Here is a 13,411-nt window from a genome sequence, read left to right as displayed (position 1 = left end):
GGCTCTTTCATTGCTAAGTCAACACTGCCACCATGAAGGCAGGAAGTAAACAGTTTCCCTGAATTACCCTGCACAAGCTGAGACTTTTCTCCTTGACTTTGTTTGGTGCACACCTGCTTTTTCACCCCTCTTCTGTCACACCTGTGAATTGTCCCCACTCTCTTTCAGCAGCACACTACCTGAAATCTTCTCCATTATTTCCAAAGAGTGAGGGTGTATGTAGGAATACTTTCCCCCCTGCTTTTCCACACTAACTCTACCACACATTCTGTTTCAATGCTATACCTCAGTGCACTAATCACTTTGATGACTATTGAACTCTTATTCCCACTGCTCACAAAATAAAACATTTCTGACCAACTTGACCGCTTCTTTCTCTTTGCTTGCCTTTGTGTCTGGCTGGTTTTTTTGCTTTAAGACAATCCAAAACAAAAAACCCAAAACCAAACCACAAACAAACCAACCCAAAATTTTCTCACTAGGTCATCTTTCTTCCCTCCTAGAGAAGCGCATCACTTGCGGTCTGTGGTAGGCAGCATTCCCCTCTGGCCAAGTTGCATAAAGCAGCATTGTAGTTTAAATTCAGGTTTCTTTCCAGAAATTAATTCCTAAAGGCATGAATAATGTAAATATTACAGCTAAGCCTGAGACACAAGAGTCAAATAACCTACTACTGAATCTACTAGTTCTTTCAGAACACCAATCACGTTTAAAAACTATTACAATGTTTTCCTTTTCTTAGAACAAATCTGGCCTAGCAGACTGTCCTTTAGTTTGAGTGCAGTGTTTGAACAGGGCAGGGAACAGATAAAAATAATAAAACATGGGATTGCTCAATTGAAAATTTTAATATGTCTACATACTTCTGTATAATTCAGGTTGATTTATCCAGATTGTCACCGGGTGGTTGTATTAAACTGTGCATAAAACTCGTCTGTTGGAATATTTGAATACTCTTCTTCTTTAAGATAAATGTTCCTAGAATTAAATAAAATTTTTTAAAAAGCCATTAGTAAATGTTTCCTTGCTATTATACAGAAGTAGCCTGAGAAACCTAAAGACGATATAATGCATTAACACCTATAAATGCTCATAAATTATTAGAAATGGAATTTAATATAACTAGAACTTGTTCTGCAAAATATATGCCACATCTCAACATAGCAAACTTAGGTTTTTTCTTCCTGAAATATCCCTCCAAAAATCTCACAGTAAGAAAACCTGAATTAACTCAATTCCAAACTTTTGTTTTCATAACAAGAAGGCATCATGTATTGGAAATTCATTTGCAAAAGGTATGTATGAACCTGAGACTGGCACAGTTGGTCAGAGCATGGTGCTAATAATGCCAGGGTCACAGGTTCAATCCCCATATGGGCCATCCACTTAAGAGTTGGACTTGATGACCCTTCTAGGTCCCTTCTAACTCTGACTATTCTGTGATTCTATATTCATGCCAAAAAAAAAAAAAAAAAAAAAAGAAAAAGAAGGAACTGGAAAAAAAGAACACCAAATCATTAAGTTCGTTTTTCTTTTCCTGCACATATTATCTTCCTCCTTTCCCATAAGAGCAGACACAAGAGCTGCCCACCAAGACACATCCAGTGGTTAGTTAAAGAATCATCCAGTTCTGTCATACATAATGGAAATGCTGTTTGTGTTGCTAGCCTAACCCTGAGCTATCAAAAACTGGCAGTTCTACTGGTAGGTCATCCTTTTTTGTCTCAGAAAACTAAGATAAATTAAAGAAACATGTACTGTTTTTCACTTGATAATATAATTTTCTGCATAGATAATTATATTTATTCCATATTTTGCCACCTATATGAACAGTCTGTTGTCAGTGGAACGCTTTTAAGAATTCCAGATCCTAAATCATGTATGTCAGTCAGTAACACTCAAAACCTACACTTTGAAGATTGATTAAATAATACTGAAAAACACACTTCAGACATATTGGTTTTTTTGAAAGAATGAACTTGTAAAAAGTGTCTTTAAAAAGTTAGAAACAGAACAAGTAAAAAAGGCTCTTTGAAAGCCATGCTATTGTGTTAATAATGGTAAAGAGCTGTTTTTATTTGAAGAACCCTATTCTGGTACTTACTTTGCTTTCTGCTCCTGAGAGAGCTCTGCGTTCACGAAATCTAAATCTCGGCGCTGTACCCGATTCTGCCGCTGCTGCTGCCGCTCCCAAAGCAACTGGGCTCTCGCAGTCTGTAGACGTTGCCTATCCCATTCAGCATCTCTTTGGCGTTCCTGCTCTCTTACTCGCTACAGGAGCGAAAAGAATGCTTCATTTTCTCTTTCAAAGATGAAACTGTATATATAAAGTCTCATGGGTAAGTTCATCCAAACAAACTTGCTTGCCTTTATTGAACACTAGAGGTAGCACTTGAAATGGGGAGAAGGGAACAAGGACTTCTAAACCAGGCAGAAGCAAGATACAGCCAATGAAAGCGCTATTCTTTTCTCTCTGTAAAAACCCAGAGCAGCAAGACAGATTTTTTGTTTTAAATTCTTGTTATCAAGAGTTGAAAGTTCTTGAGGAAGAAGTGCATAGAGTTAAGAAGTGCACAGACATCAGTATGGCTTATAATATGGCTAACTTGGTATACATAATAGATGAGCCATGAACACTACATGAGTAGACTGAAACTGTTTTTTTCCTCTGCATCACTTCCTGTCTGACACCTCATTGAACTGAATCAAAAAATGAGGCCTGCAAAAAACTTACTTTTCTTGGTTGTACTCATTTTCAGTCAGCTTAATGACTTGAATGGGTTTACTTCAGAATAATAGGAGAGGCAGGAAAATGACAATTCTACCTCCAGCTTTAATAAGTCCTAGGTAAGACACAGTATAGCCCACAGTATTGTAGGAACTAAAAGATAAAATCAAACACTATTCCTTAGCTGTCATAAATGTAGCCTCTGTGCTGAGGGAGGCAAGTCACTTCCTACTTCACAGTATCTAGGCCTGGACACTCTTGACTTCATAGGAGACTAGATGTCTTCATTTTGACTGCCTCCTTCTGTACATCTCTAGAGCAGCAACTATTACCATTGTAATTCTATTCTACAGCACGGTTCATAGCTGTGTAGGACAGTAGAAACGAAACTCCATCACATTTTCACATTCATGAACTTATAGGCCTAAGAAATATGCATGAGCAAGGTCAGTGGACCTGCTCTATTTGCCTTGCTTGGGTACCCTTGAGCATGAGAATACTGCTTTGGCCTGCCCTGCTTTCACCTTCAGGTCCCAGATATTCTTCCCCTGTAGAGCAGCCCACTCCTTGCAGGCAGCTTGTCCACTCTCAGGTCCTGAACTGCACCATGAAGCCTGGGTCCTGGGCTGGACAGGACTTTGCTGCTCAGCTGGACCATCATGGACCATGTCCTAAGATCCCCTTGGCCCTGGGCTCCTCAGCAAACTTCCTCCCAGTCCAACTCCAGGGCTCCAGCCTACCCCATGGCATCTCCCAGGTGCTTCAGAGGCACTGTGTTCAGTTAGACTGATTAAAGTTTGGATAAAATGCAGATCAATGGAAAACACAGTCTCATAATGGCATGTCCAGGGCAAACAAGGTATTTTTCTTCTACAAACATTGTCTATAGTATTACTACAACCAAGAAAACAGAAAATGCATGAAAATGTATGTGAGCTTAAATACCAGTTTCTCCAGAGCTTGTTCCTTTTGAAATTGACGAATTGCCATCAGCTGCTCCTGATTCATTCCCTTCCATCGATCCACAAGCACATGATGTTTACCCAAGGGACCTATTGCTTGGTCAGGATTTTCAGAAAGTAAGTCTCCTCGAAGGAGGAAGGTAATTTCATCCATGTCATCTTTTATTTTTTGAGCCTTTTCCAATTCATTTTTATGATCTAGTTCAGCAACCTAAATTCAGTGGAAAGAGAGAAGTGATGTTTTTTCCAAGAGAAAATATGAACTAAGGAGTGAAAAAATGTTAACACATTTTAACAGATGTCTTTCCAACCTGCATACAGTTGTCAAAAGCATCACATACAAATACTGTGATCATTGTCTTATTGGCCAAGATCAAAAGTCTAATATCAAAGAGTTCTTTAATGTTGTCATATCACATATAGCAAGTAAACTGTGGGAAAATAACTTTGTTTTATAAGAAAATGCAGAATTAAATAAAAAATAATTCCACATTTATCCCCAAGTAAATAACCAGTAGATATTTGGCAGACAAATACAATATGGAAGAAATTTACAATAAAAATTTACAATCCTGAATCACTAGCCTTGATTTACATATTACATACTGAATGAAGAGTGTGGGTAAGCCCTCAAAATAGACAGATGTCCAATTAATGTCTTTAGATGCAGCCTTGATTCTGTTTGCTGATACAAAATGCAAACTTGAATCATATTATGTGGATGTATCTGCAATACTGGAAATCACAGTATGAATTTTCTATGGAATTCACTGTTCCTAATGTTCACTACAAGGTGCAGTCTCCTATTCAAAGGAAATTTTCCTTTTACAATACTCCAGAAACAAAATACAATGGGTTTACTGTAACATAATTACCTTCCAAAGAATAATTAGACTAAGTAAACTAACTTAAAGTAGAATGATAATGCTATGCATCATTCATTTCTAATACTGTGTCATTCTTCTGTAATGCATAAACTAAACTATCTGGAACAATGCCTGGTTCCAGCTTCCATCTGGACAGAGGACAAAAAAACCTCCTGCTTGCTAGGGCACACAGAGAACAGGCTGCCAGATCGGTCTCTCTTTACACATCTATCTTGACTGCAACAGATCAGTGGGTAATTCTGTCTCCACTTTGACCAAGATGTGCTGTTAAAAAAAACCACTGCCTTGAGAATATTCACTTATGTAGAACAGCTTGGTACTTTTCTTGCTGATCAGTAATTCACTGGTTGGCACATACGTATTGGCAAAGTAGATGAGGACAAATGAAAACTCGAGGGTTTTCCATTACGAAAGAGCAGGTAAAGTCTTCTGTGCCATAGAAAGTTGAACATGAGTAAGCAGAGTAACTAGAAGATATAAACAACAGAGAATAACATGACTACAGACATGTGTGAGAACTTGTTCCTCTGCACATCTTAAGGAAAAGAATCCTAACTGAGCAAGCACGGTGATCTATGCCACCAGAGAAGACTGCTAAACTGAGATTATCTCTACATTTTTAGTTAAAGACTTTGAGTTTGGATAACAGCGGTTGTCCCAAACATCAGGCCAGGAGACTGTCAGAGAGTGACTTCTGTTTGCTCCAAGTAAACATGCTAAACTACCTGTCAGTGATGGGGCAGAAGAAACAGCTAATACTAAGTACCATATCCTAGATTAATAAATTCCTTGGCTGAAAACAGCCAAGGTTTTTGTGGTTTCCATTAAAATAGCATTGTGGTTTCCATTAAAATAACAGAAGTATTTGATATGCAAAGAAAGTAAAAGAAGAGAAATTATTTTTTTTAAATTATACATTAGCTAAGCCACAGTTCAGCTTAGACAATGCCCAAAATCACGTCTTTAGAGATGTCTATGTCCTAGGTTACAATGTAAGATGTAACCAAAAGCATGCATTCTATTATCATCTTCACAAGCTGTTAAAGCAGGTGAGGCAGTGTTTGTTATCTCCTACCATGACTCATCCCTGATAACTCCCTCTGGGAGCTATCTCTATTTAACGGGCAATCAAGGACCCACCACATGACTCATAGAATTACATCAACCCATTGTGAGATGCTCCATTCAGGGGGAGGAGCCAAGCATTCCCACCTGGATATAGTCTGGGGTTTGGAACAGCATGAGCAGCCCTTACCTATGGCACTCCCAAAGGACAAGAGCTATCACTGGACCTTCAGGTGATGACCACACCCTTTTCTACAGGATCACTGCTTCAATAGGACCACTTTATCTGGACTGTTACCACCACCCTGACTAACAGGGTGTCAGGCTGTATCCCGACTCTGTCAGTGTTCTTGTACTATTGCATGTATTTTAATTTTCCTATTAAATTGTAATTCTGACTTGTTTTCTCTCCCTGGTTTGTTTTCAAACTAGTACAGTCTACCACCCAACAGGAACATCAACTATAAAGCAAAAAAAGAAATGCCTACTTTTAGAAAAACAGAAAACCTCAAGCAAATCAAATTTCTCATGACAAACATCAGCTTCAGATCTAGGAATCATTGTCATCATACCATGGAATAATACAGTAAGAATTACAGGCCACTTTTCCATCTCTGATGTTAGTGAGTATGACTTTTACCAGAAGGTAAAAGAAATTTTTTAAATTCAAAATGTATTTCCCTGAATTGTTTTTTTTTTTCTCAAGAAGAGTCAGTAAGAACTTGAAAGGAACGATGACATTACAACTTTTAAGATCCAAACCCCTGAAGATATTCAATCATCCAATACTTTTGGAACACTGAAACAGAACATCTGAATATATACTTTTATCTTATTAATACTATGAATCAAGCAATTATTTGTAATTTGGAAAAAGCTCCAGAGTAAATCACATTTAACAGAAAATAATTTTGAATGGATTTCACATAATTGCTAGCCTCGAAGCTTAAAATGTATAATTGTTATTTAGATCACTTTCTTAATGTCACTCCACTGTGATCTACCAAGAGATCAAAACAAGGCACTTCAACACTGTAACTCAGATTTGCCATTAAGCGGGAGAGCATAAAATTTCCAAGCTGCCTGAGAATCTTACTGGAGGAAACCCCCAGCCCTATGCATAGCCATGTATGTCATACTACTATGCCATGATTAACGACAAGAAAGATTTTAAATGCTGAAAACAAATCAGATTTATCCTGTCCAAAGTCCTGCTGCCTTCACTATTTCTGATCCAGGCCAGGTGCCACTGGCCTCTTGCATACATTGGCACATCTGCCTCATACTCAGCCACTGTCACCACCACCCCAGGGCCTTTCTTGCCAGGCATTTCCCAGCCGCTGTCCCCATCTTGGAGCTGTAGGGGGTTGTTGTGACCCAAGTGCAAAATCTGGAACTTGGCCTTTTTGAAACTCAGACCACTGGCCTAGGCCCATCAATCCAGCCTGTCCAGATCCCTCTGCAGAGCCTTCCTATCCTCCAGAAGACTTGGTGCCATCTACAAAGTGACCGAAGGTGCCCTCAATCCCCTTGTCCAGGTCATTGATGAAGATGTTAAAAAACTGACCCCAGTTCTGAGCCTTGGGAACACCATTGGTGCCTGGTCCCAGCTGGATGTAGCTCCATTCCCCACCACTCTCTGGGCACAGACGTCCAGCCAGTCTTTTACCCAGTGAACAGCGAGTGCCCCTGTCCAAGCCATGCGGAAAATGCTGGGAGAAACAGCGTCAAAGGCTTTACTAAAGTCCAGGCAGACACATCCACAGCTTCCCTCATCCACTGAGGGGGTCACTCTGTCCTAGGAGATCAGGTGGGTCAAGCAGGACCTGCCTGTCATAAACCCTGGCTGGCTGGGCTGATGCCCTGGTTGTCCTGCACGTGTTGCATGACGGCACTCAAGAGGATCTACTCCATGACCTTTCCCAGCCCAGGGTCAGGCTGACAGGCCTGTAGTTCCCTGGATCCTCCTTCCAGCCCTTCTTACAGAGGAGTGTCCCACTGGCCAACTTCCCTTCACCTGGGACCTCCCCGGTGAGCCAGCACTGCTGGGAAATGATGGAAAGCGGCTCCATGAGCACTGCCACCAGCTCCCTCAGTACCCTTGGGTGGATCCCATCTGGCCCCATGGACTTTTGTGGGTCTAAGTTGCATAGAAGTTCACTGACCATTCCCTCCTGGATTATGGGAGCTTCATTCTGATCCCTGTCCCTGCCTTCCAGCTCAGGGGGCTGAAGACTGAAGCACAGAAGATATGAAGTACCTCAGTCTTTTCCTTATGCTCTGTCACTATGTTTCCCCCCAAACAAAGGATAAGAGATTCTCCTTGTCCTTTTGCTGCTGATGTATTTGTAGAAACATTTTTCATTGTCTTTGACAGCAGTAGCCGGATTAAGTTCCAGCTGGACTTTGGCCCTTCTAATTTTCTCCCTGCATGACTTCACAACATTCTTGCAGTCCTCCTGAGCTGCCTGTCCCTTCTTCCAAAGGTGATAAACTCTCTTTTTCTCCCTGAGCTTCAGCCAAAGCCATCTGTTCAGTCAGGCTGGTCTTCACCACTTTCAGCACATGGGAACGGCCTGCTCCTGTACTTTTAAGATTTTGATTTTCAATTAACTTGAGCTGTCTATAAATAAAATTATATGACAAATGCCCCTTGAAAGGCTCAAGCAACATTTAAGGACTTGCATGCTTATACAGCTAAACCAAAAAGTACCATACTTAATGTAGGTAATTCTAATGTGGTTTATTTTGATGTGACTAAATACACTTAAAGCTAAGTCACAACAAACATAGTTTAACAAAGCTATTAGCATCCATGTAGCCCTTTGAGCTGTATGTAGAAGCTGAAGAGAAAAAAAACCATCTGCAGTAAGATGAAGAACTAGAGCATGACAGATAATGGTACTAAGACAGGTTCCAAAGCAAGGTCAGTAAATAACCAGGAGACATTTTACACAAATACTCATGAAGTAGCCAAAGAGGCAAAACCAGTGGTTGTGGAGAATTAATGTAAACAGTAAGAACAAAAAGCTAATGTTAACAGTGTTTCTACACACGTGCAAAGAAAAGCAGACAGACACAATAACATAAACCAGAAAGCAGCATGGGAGGCTTTTGCTGTACCCCAGTTTACCAGACCAAAGCCCTTGAGTGACGGAGCAGCTGTTTCTGCTCACCAGTCAGCAAGCTGAGAACCAGGAGGCACAATTTTGGCAGAGGATAACTAGACAGAGGACATCTAGATCCTTGAATCCTTTGTTCACTTGGCAAAGTGAATAAAATCTATCTTGTTCCAAGCTGAAACAACCTTGGAAGTCAGCTGCTAAGAAACCCCTGTGAAAACATTACTACTCATTCTGATTTTGTGCATCTTATTTTCCTTCTCTGTCTCCATGTTTTCTGAAAAACAAACCAACCAACTTAATATTAATTTACCTGGATTCTATTGAAATCTTTAGTAGCTGTACAAACAACACGCCTGTTTTCCTCTTCTTTTCTTTGTTCCTCCATAATCTTTCGGTCAAGTTCAATCCTAAACTTGTCATAAAGATCATCTAAATTCGATTCAAATGAAATTTAGTCAATATTCATGGACATGATGTGCAATATGAGTTAACAAGGGGAAGAAGCAGGGGGGAGCTACAGATACAGTAGGCTGAATAACTATTTCCAAATCCTACCATCAAAGCTTTCCATCTTGGCATTTCAGGTGACCCATGAATCAGTTTAATATGTAACCTATCTTGTCTAAACATTTGGTGTTAAAATGAAAGAAGTTAAGTGCTGCAGAAAAGAATGTTTCATGACAAGCTGGGAAAGAAAAATCAGTATTATTTTTTCTGCTCTAGAACAGTACAAATTGGACAGTTTGCTCTGATGAAGTAAGCATACCAACTGGAGGCATAAACCAGAAATGAAAACTGGGTGATATTACAATCATCACATGTTATTAAATAGAGATTTCATAAAAGAAATAGTGGATACATTAGAGCTTATAAAGTAAAAACTGCTCTAGTATTTTTAGAAGTTAAATATACAATAGGGTATACCATATTCTCATCAGACACATCACAACTTCAGGAAAATAAGATTAAAACTACATAATCTTTTTTGTTACCTGCCACTTTTTGGTCAGCTAATGCATTTTTCCAGTCTTTCTGTTGCTGAAGAGACCACTCTCTTAACTGCTCCTTTTGAAACTTCATCCTCTGATCATAGTTTAAGTCTTCACCCATAAACTTCTGCATGCCAGATATAGTACACCGTGGATCACTGTCTGAAACTCGAGCAGGTCTGTCTTTCTTTAGGGCTTGTGGATCATTCAGGTCAAATTCACGTCTTGTTTCCAGCTTCTGAAAATTCTTGTGAAATTCAGTGAGAGCCCTATTCATGTCTTTGATTTCATTTTTCTGTCTTTCTTCTAGCAGACACATAAGCTTGTCATTTTTCTTCATGTTATGAGCTAGACAAAAATGAACACAATGAAACCTCAACTCTTAGAGGTGCACAAATCATTGGAGTGCACACATAAGATGAAAATAAAATTTTCAAGATGTATAAACAGAATATAAGTCTTCAAACTGTTACACCTTAGGAGAGTATTTGATCTGTAAGTACCAGCCCAGCAAACACTCTAATGTTAGTAATATTTACTTATGAAATATTTTCAGCTTTTTAGGTATAAATTATTTTATTAATGCTACAATGAAATATATGCATGTGAAAAAAAAATATAATAGTAAGTACTAGAACTATGAGGTTTCATTTGGTGAAAACCTGCAGGAACACAAGAAATGTACTGTAAACCAGTTGTTCCCATTTACTCTTAGTTTACAGCTACAGCTGAAATACATTATTGCTTGTCAGGAAGCAAACCAAAATTGGGCTCCAACTGAAAGGAATATAGGTAGCTCTTCCACAGTTCCAGTGATTTTTCTAACCATAGCACTAAAATCATTGGCTGGCATTAAGTTTTGAACAGCTTAATAGCTCCTGCCCATTTAATTGAAACTAAATCACTCACAGCATTTTTAAGAAAAACAAACAAAACTCCCACCAAACCAGCCATTTTAGCTATTTAAATATAATTTGCTAGAAAAGATAATCTCCTCTTTTTCCAGGCTCCACATTGCTGCTGGTAGTTTTCCAAGAGTCAGACCCTGACAGGTGTATTTTCCAGCCAGGAAGATCACAAGCAGCTGTAGTAGAAGCACAGCATGGAAGTTGGCAGCTCCATTTTAGCTCCTCTTCAGGCACACAGAGAGCTCAAGCTGTGGGACCTTTTCACATGATAGCACGGGAAAGCATGCCAAGAACAGAACACCACAAAGGGTCTGAGGTCAGGGCACAGCGTGAAATATTTGTGTGGCTGCGTGTTCTGACTCAGCAATGGCTCCTCTTATCGCCTTACTGTACGTGACTCATGCTTCCAGCAATAATCTAGAGAGGATTCCACAGAATCTATATATTCTATGAAAGAATGGCCAGACAGAACATGAGCTCACTCTACAAGAAAGCAACCAAAACAGATTAGCCACTACTATACTGAAAAGGACAGTGGTAAGTAATTTTTAAATCCTCCTGCATATTCAGGTTTTTAAATGATGCTATTTGTCAACAGCTTTTAAAAGAAAACACTGAACATTCTGGTCTATTAGGCAATGTATCCCAGTTCAACCATGTCAATATAAATCTTAAGATAGCAAGGAAAATACATACTGTGCCAATGTAGGTGTATGAACATAAATAGGACATAAATTGGATGACTGAATTTACAGAATACACGAAAGGATAAAAGAAAGCAGAAAACAGATTAAAACATTTAACTATTCACAGAAATATCACAGTATCTATGAATATACCGAATTTTTCATGTTGTGCTTTTTCAGCTGCTTCTTGAAGTTTCCTCTCCTTGACCTGCGCATCCAATGCATCTTTATCAATCTATTGAAATGAAAAAAAAGCAGCTCTTTAGGAGATACTGTTTGAACAATTAAAACAGGGATTGTCAAGCTACATTGACTCACAGTTGTACAAGATAGATATATAAGCCCACTCACAACAGACTATATACACATTACTAATGTAGGTTAAACAAAATCCAGAAACAGAACTATTCTTGTTTGCTTTGCTTTAATAATGACAGGTATGCTCTTGCACCTGATCATATGAAAACACCACATTTACACGATACATAGAGCTGTAAATATTTTCAGCTGCATTACACAGAGTATGTTTTCCTCATTACAGCTGGCAATTTTATTGTTCTGCTTTCATTTATAAAGCAGGTAAGTATTTTAACAGTCAAGATGACAGAAAGTTGTAATAGTTCACATTTGAAAAAAATACAGAAGGTTCACTAGAAGAATGGAATGGAAATGTTTCCAGTCTTATCAGAGAGATTCACATGGTTGCCAAAATGCACTACAGGGCACATGATCTGTGATGCGCTGACAGATATGGTACAGAACATCCACATCCATGGGGAGTGGGACCTGAGGAAAGGATAATATAGGCCACATCATCAAATGGGAGCAGACACCTCAATTTTAGGCAAAAGAATGTGGCCTCACATTTATTGGCAGATGGTGGCAAATTAATAGGCAGAAACATGGATTTTACTTCTTTTTTTTTTATTGTCAAGTCACTTAATGTCTTTAAAAAATTTGTGAAAAATACAATGATAAATCTTCAAGAACCTGGTAAACAATTTTGATAGTCTTTGTCTAAAAACTATTCAGATGAAGACAGAAACAAATCATGGCTGAAAATACACATGGTTAGTACTGTCAAGGACAACTGACAATAGCAATCAGGCAAAGAGATAAGTTTGTAAGCAAGGGTGAAACCATCAAGAATTCTATCCTCCAAAAACAATGGTGTTGTGGACACTAAATATCAACTCTTTCAGAGGTCTCACTGGCGAAGCCAAGCTGTCAGTATAACTACAGGAAATACTGTTAAGAGAAGCTCAATACAAGTTCTTAGTATTCTGGCAATAATAGAGGTAGGTCAGTGTATCGGCTTGTGTTACACTATTGGTTCTCTCCTCTTCCAAACGCTTTCACTCGACACAAAAACATCCCTAAAACAGACATTCCCAGTCATATAAAACTACAGGTTTCACTTTTAAGTGTTTAAATAAGAAATCTACAAACAGTTTGAAGCAGCTAATTTTTAAACAAGGTCTATTTATGTATAAAGTTCACACGTAAATTAGAAGTAATTGTTCATTTGGATTACTCATCTGAACTCTTCAGAAAAATCAGTGATTTACTGAGGATAAATTCTTCAACCTGTAAGTGAAGAGGGCAGTATCTTACGTTTCCATTACTCAGACGACCAAACAGATACCGAAGTCAAAGTAATAATAAAACTAGTAATAATCAAGGAAAAAGAATATAAAATCTGCGTTCCCATTCTGCTTTCCAGTATATTACCTCCACGTTTTTATTCAAGCCCTGCTTTAGGATTTCTGGTTTCTAAGTCAAATATTGTCTTGATTTTTTAGTTTTCTTAGAGACTGCCACTCAGATAAACTGGTCAAAGAACAGAAGCAAAGAATCTAAAAACCACACAAAAATACTGATATAGAATATCTCTGTATGGATTTCATGGCTCTTAATGGTTCAGACCTGGCCTAACTTCAAAGCGTAATAACAGTCCCTTATGTCAGCATCATTGTTCAGGTACATTGAATGACGGTAAATATACTGTTAATCAAAATTCCCCAGATGATCTCTCCTTCATTTTAAATGTTTGTCTTACGT

The 13,411-nt window shown here is 38.7% G+C and overlaps 1 protein-coding gene across 2 annotated transcripts in view; it reads right to left on the bottom strand.

Moving 5' to 3' along the window:
* RIBC2 (RIB43A domain with coiled-coils 2) overlaps positions 1–13,411 on the bottom strand; it is a 40,875-nt gene that overhangs the window by 25,645 nt on the left and 1,819 nt on the right. For both annotated transcript variants that reach the window (XM_048300950.1, XM_048300951.1), the window contains exons 2-7: positions 11,504–11,585; positions 9,760–10,104; positions 9,078–9,196; positions 3,674–3,901; positions 2,105–2,271; positions 864–978 (exon numbers count right to left, since the gene is read on the bottom strand). In XM_048300950.1, the coding sequence (XP_048156907.1) occupies positions 897–978; positions 2,105–2,271; positions 3,674–3,901; positions 9,078–9,196; positions 9,760–10,104; positions 11,504–11,585 (1,023 nt within the window). In that variant the 3' untranslated portion in view covers positions 864–896. The remainder of the gene's footprint in view (positions 1–863; positions 979–2,104; positions 2,272–3,673; positions 3,902–9,077; positions 9,197–9,759; positions 10,105–11,503; positions 11,586–13,411) is intronic.

This window comes from Corvus hawaiiensis, chromosome 4, assembly GCF_020740725.1.
Source record: "Corvus hawaiiensis isolate bCorHaw1 chromosome 4, bCorHaw1.pri.cur, whole genome shotgun sequence".
NCBI lineage: Eukaryota > Metazoa > Chordata > Aves > Passeriformes > Corvidae > Corvus > Corvus hawaiiensis.
This window is presented reverse-complemented; position numbering and strand designations above follow the sequence as displayed.